The 5,040-nt window shown below is 32.1% G+C and overlaps 1 protein-coding gene across 1 annotated transcript; it reads right to left on the bottom strand.

Annotated features, from left to right (window-relative positions):
- Window positions 1–1,668: 1,668 nt before the first annotated feature.
- LOC149227824 (phosphoenolpyruvate carboxylase kinase 1-like) lies at window positions 1,669–3,366 on the bottom strand. The gene is made up of 3 exons (XM_089375578.1): window positions 2,817–3,366; window positions 2,408–2,710; window positions 1,669–2,259 (listed from the first exon to the last, which is right to left on the bottom strand). The coding sequence occupies exons 1-3, from the start codon at window positions 3,319–3,321 to the stop codon at window positions 2,225–2,227; spliced, it is 843 nt and encodes a 280-aa protein (XP_089231704.1). The 5' UTR covers window positions 3,322–3,366; the 3' UTR covers window positions 1,669–2,224.
- Window positions 3,367–5,040: the final 1,674 nt, after the last annotated feature.

Genomic DNA, 5,040 nt, shown 5'->3' with positions numbered 1-5,040 from the left:
TTAACTCTCAGAAGTGTGAGGATGCAAGACCTAAGAAGTACCAAATAAAACATATAAATTACAAGTCATCCAATCTTCTAATAAATACATCCTTGCATTATTCTTCACTTTCTCAACAAGGCCCTTGCTCTTCTATGAACAAGACTTCTCTATATGTCACAATTTCTCACAATAATGACAGGTCTTTTTTTATCATTCAACTTAGTTAAATTTTTATCACCATGCTTATTTTTAACAATCTATATGATGGAATCACATTATTCTTCTTGATTGTATTGTTCATATCTTTGTATATAAATCAACAAATAAACCTATTTCTTGATCTCAAATTTCCATTTTTGAAACAAATCATTTTATGCATTAATCAATAAACCACAACAAAAATCAAATGAATAATCCTTTCCATAAATCCTTTTAGACGTCTAATTGATTAGAAATGTCAAACATAACACATATTAAGATGTCTTCTAATTATTAAAATATCTACTAGTTGATCATACTTTTTTTAAAATCTTTTTAGGTTGACTCAATTTCAATTAAAAATCCTTAGCATTAACCAAATAATTTTTTTAATCCTTTTTACGACTCAATTTCAATTAAAAATCATTAGCATTAACGGAATAATTCTCAGTTCTTTGAAAAAACAAATTGAGAAAAACCATATATTTCTTACTTTTCATTAATTTTATTGAATAATATCTTTAGCTTCTTTTATATAATATTTAGGAATGAACCTCATTTATAGGAAAAAAAAAACCAAACCTCATTGAATATGATGGAGAATATGATACATATAGTGTCACCATAAGCTCACCAACATATTTTTATTGCACCTATAGCAAAACCTTAGAATAGATGTTGTTATGTTATGTTATATAAATATTTTGATTGGGTCAAATTACATAAAAATAAAAATAAAAAATCTAGATAAAATAATCACTTGACTATTGGTGGTTTTCTAGCTCTATAAGCCATGGACCTACCAATAATATTTTTATATAATATCAAATAGATAAAATAATAAAATCTCTAGAGATATAAACTTTTGCTTATATTTTACACTAAAAAAATAAAAAAAGTTAATTTACCTAAAATAAATGTAAAGTACTATACGATAAGCATAACTTTCTATCCCATTCTCCTAGAAGTTAATTATTTTATATCATAATATTGAATCACTTTTGAGGCATTCTAACAGTTACCACATTTTCCAATGGCTTACTGCTTACGGTTACTGAAAACACACACCCCCCATTTCATACCAAAACTTTTAAAATTCCAGTGATTCATAACTCTCTTACCAATTCTTTTTTGCAAAATTTTATACACCAACTTTTTTTTCCATGGATAAAACTTATATAAGAGTGATATGTAAAATAAAAAAGAAAAAATATACTTATATAGAAAATTTTATAGTTGACCAATTCTTGGACTACATAAAACTTTTATATGGGGGAAAAACAATTTGATTCGGTTGATTATGTAATTCTATTTTGATTTTTGAAAATAGTAAAAAGAATAATAAAAAACTAAATATATATATATAAACTACCTGCAGTCTCATATAGTCTAGAAACAACTTGACTCAATTGACTATAAAACTTTTCCTTGTTAAAAGTAAAAAATATATACATATATACAATATATAATTGTACAGACTCAACCACATACGCCTCATGTGGTCTAGAAACAACTTGACCCTGTTCACTGTATAACTCTTCCTTGATTCTGGACCAAGAATGACATCTACAATTAAAAATAAATAAAAAAATATACATGTATTTATACTATATATAATTCCACTGACTCCTCAACCACATGTGGCCTCATGTAGTGGAGAAACAACTTGACTCTGTTGACCAGATAACTCTTCCTTAATTCTTGACGAGAGCAGAAAGAAAGAATGATATCTACAAAGAAAAGGAAAACATATATACATATATATCCACAAAATATATATATATATATAATTCTGAGTCCCTTTGACTCCCTGACCACATAAAACTAATAAAACGAAAACATATCTACATATATATGCAATATATATAAAATTCTGAGTCCCACTGACTCTCCCCGACCACATAAAACTAATAAAACGACGCCTCATGTGGTCGAGAAACAACTGATCTCGGAATGGTGAAAATCTAAATTTGTATCTTCTCCACTGTAACATATATACAAACAGAAAACCCGTCTTTCTACGGTCGAGGCATCAGAGGCAGGATTAGTTTCGCGCATGAGTACAGATCCAACGATGTTCTGCAACCATTGCCCACCAAACATGCATCACTCTTCCACCTTTACATACCTATTCCATCAAAATTTCCTACTCGTAGTATTTTTAAAAATGCATGAAATAAGAATGAACGAAGTTAAATTCTAGAAAGGAGAATAGGAGAGGAAATACCTAGGACTTGCTGTGCGCTGAGTCTCCGGCTAACGTCTCTACAGAGCATTCGGCGTATCAAGTCCTTGGCAGAGTGAGATATCGAGCGCCACTGATCAGTTGGGAACTGAAGGCGCCCACAGAGGACTGCCCCAAATATCTCCTGAGGCGTCTCTCCAACAAAGGGGTGAACGCCACTCAGCATTAAGTAGGCCATCACCCCTGCGCTCCATACATCCACTTTCTCGTTGTAATCATTCCCTCCCAACACCTCCGGTGCTACGTAATACGGAGTACCCACAATTCCTTGCATTAATCCTTCCCCTGCATACATTAATTTCAGAATTTTAACCATAGGATACATTGATTCATACCCAAAAATTTCATAGATTTGTATGACGAGGGAATTGGGCAAACATAATTACCATACCTGAAGAGAAAGAAGAGGCCTGCCCAAAGTCTGCAAGCTTTATTTGAAGGATGGAATTTGAATTATTGGCAACGAGAATGTTGTCAGGTTTTATATCTCGGTGGGCGATTCCAATGGAGTGGCAGTAACTGATGGCTTCCATGAGTTTTTGCAGGATGCTGGCGGCCTCCTCTTCCGAAAAGGGAACTCTATTCTTCTTGCTAATGATTCTGTCGAACAGATCTCCGCCTGAGCACATCTCCATGACCAGATGGACAAACTCATCATCCTCGTAAACGTCGTGAAGGGCAACCACTGCGGGGTGACCTGAGACACACTGCATGATCTTGATTTCGTTGTTGAGGCATTCTTTGTCCACGGAATCGTGCAGATCGGCTTTTGTTATGGTTTTGCAGGCGGCTTGTTGCCCACTTTGCTTGTTGAAACATCTCCTGATGACTCCGAATCTGCCTCTGCCGATCACTTCATCTTGCAATCGGTAGTTCCGAAGGAGGGCGTCTGTCATTGCTCGTCGCCTCTAATGTCACAAATTTGTTTGGAACCAAAAAGAAATGAGGAACCTGCCGTAGGAAACATGAGTTGGCTTCGAATTTAACGAAATGGAAGGAGGGAAGTGACGTCTGTGGCATCCTTATGTCGATTGCTGATTCCCCGAATATTCGGGGAATCAGCAATCGACTTTAAGCTCAGGGTTGACGTCTGAAATGGAGTGAAATTTCAGCAATCGACTTTAAGCTCAGGGGTGATGTCTGAAATGGAGTGAAATTGCAGCAATCGACTTTAAGCTCAGGGGTGACGTCTGAAGTGGAGTGAAATTTCAACCGAATGGTTTAATGGCAGTCTGTCGCGGCAATCGCTGATTGGAATATTTATTTATTTTTTCGTTTGAAGAGAGGTTGGAATATAATTGGTTTCTCAATTCATGTGAAGACAATATCGAATTTGTTTTATGTGTCTGGGGAAGTATTTACGATCAGTATTTCAATATTAGGTACCATATCAGACGGTATAAAGTGACGATATTATTTGAGGAAAAACTCTTCAGGTGTTTCTCATGCCATTTTTAAACTAGTAGATACGTAATTAAAAAGCAATCGAATACTAATATTATATATAAAATTTATTAATGTTTAATATTACTATTAATTAGTATATACAAAATGCATACTAACATTATTTTAATATAAATATTTTAAATTTTATATATATTATGAAAAGAAATTAACCTGTTTGTTGTTTTGTCTTTTAAATAAAGTGAATAAATCTATCCTAATTAGTTGTTAAATTAATTATCATCGTGTCAGAGAGGCATTTTACAGCTTATTATGAGATAGATGTCAAGGGTAAATGTTTAACATTTGACAAATTAAATCTAATGTTAATGTCAGCACTAATTAAAATCTAGAGGTCCTTTACAACTCATTATGATGAATAGATGCCAAGAGTAAGTGTTTAACGTTTAACAAATTTAATCTAATGTAAAAATAAACAAAATATAAATTCAACATTGGTTTTACTAAAGCCAAATGGAATTGGTTTCATTGCATATGTTTATGATGAAGAGTGAAATAACTAAAGTAGAATAGTTAATTGAATGTTGGTGACGATAGATTTTGAATATAATATTTTTATTTTAAAATATAATATAATATTTTTTTATTTTTTCTTGATAAAATTACTATTTTTTATTGGGTTGAGGCGCTCTCTAGCCCAGTGCTGGAGATGTGTAACGTTAATGTAAACATTTTGACTCCATAAAAATAAAAATAAAATATGGTAAACATGTGTAACTTAATGTAACTTAATATAATGTAAACATTTTAACTTGGTGAAAATAAAATAAAAATAACAAAATAAACATAACCCTATAAAAATTAATAATAATAAAAAATAAAATGACCCATGGTATTCATATGGAATATAACATATTTAAGTGGGGAATTAAACTAGCCTAGATTCATCTTAGTTTGATGTTATATTTAGATACATAATTAGCTGTAGAAAATGATGGCGTTGAATCCATGTAGCATGTAAAGGTAAAACATATTTATGAATATGTTCGCACTTGGCATTTGTATGGATATGTGACCCTATGTATGTATTTTTGTGTGTTTTGTTTCTATAGTTGAATGATGAATACATGTGTATATATGTGTAGAAGCTTTAGAGCTCTTCCTCGAGGCTATTGAGTGATTCAAGAAGGTGTTTTTAAGAAGTGTAAAGT

This window comes from Pinus tabuliformis, chromosome J, assembly GCF_031772625.1.
Source record: "Pinus tabuliformis cultivar Carrire ecotype Pingquan chromosome J, CPIR1, whole genome shotgun sequence".
Taxonomy (NCBI): domain Eukaryota; kingdom Viridiplantae; phylum Streptophyta; class Pinopsida; order Pinales; family Pinaceae; genus Pinus; species Pinus tabuliformis.
This window is presented reverse-complemented; position numbering and strand designations above follow the sequence as displayed.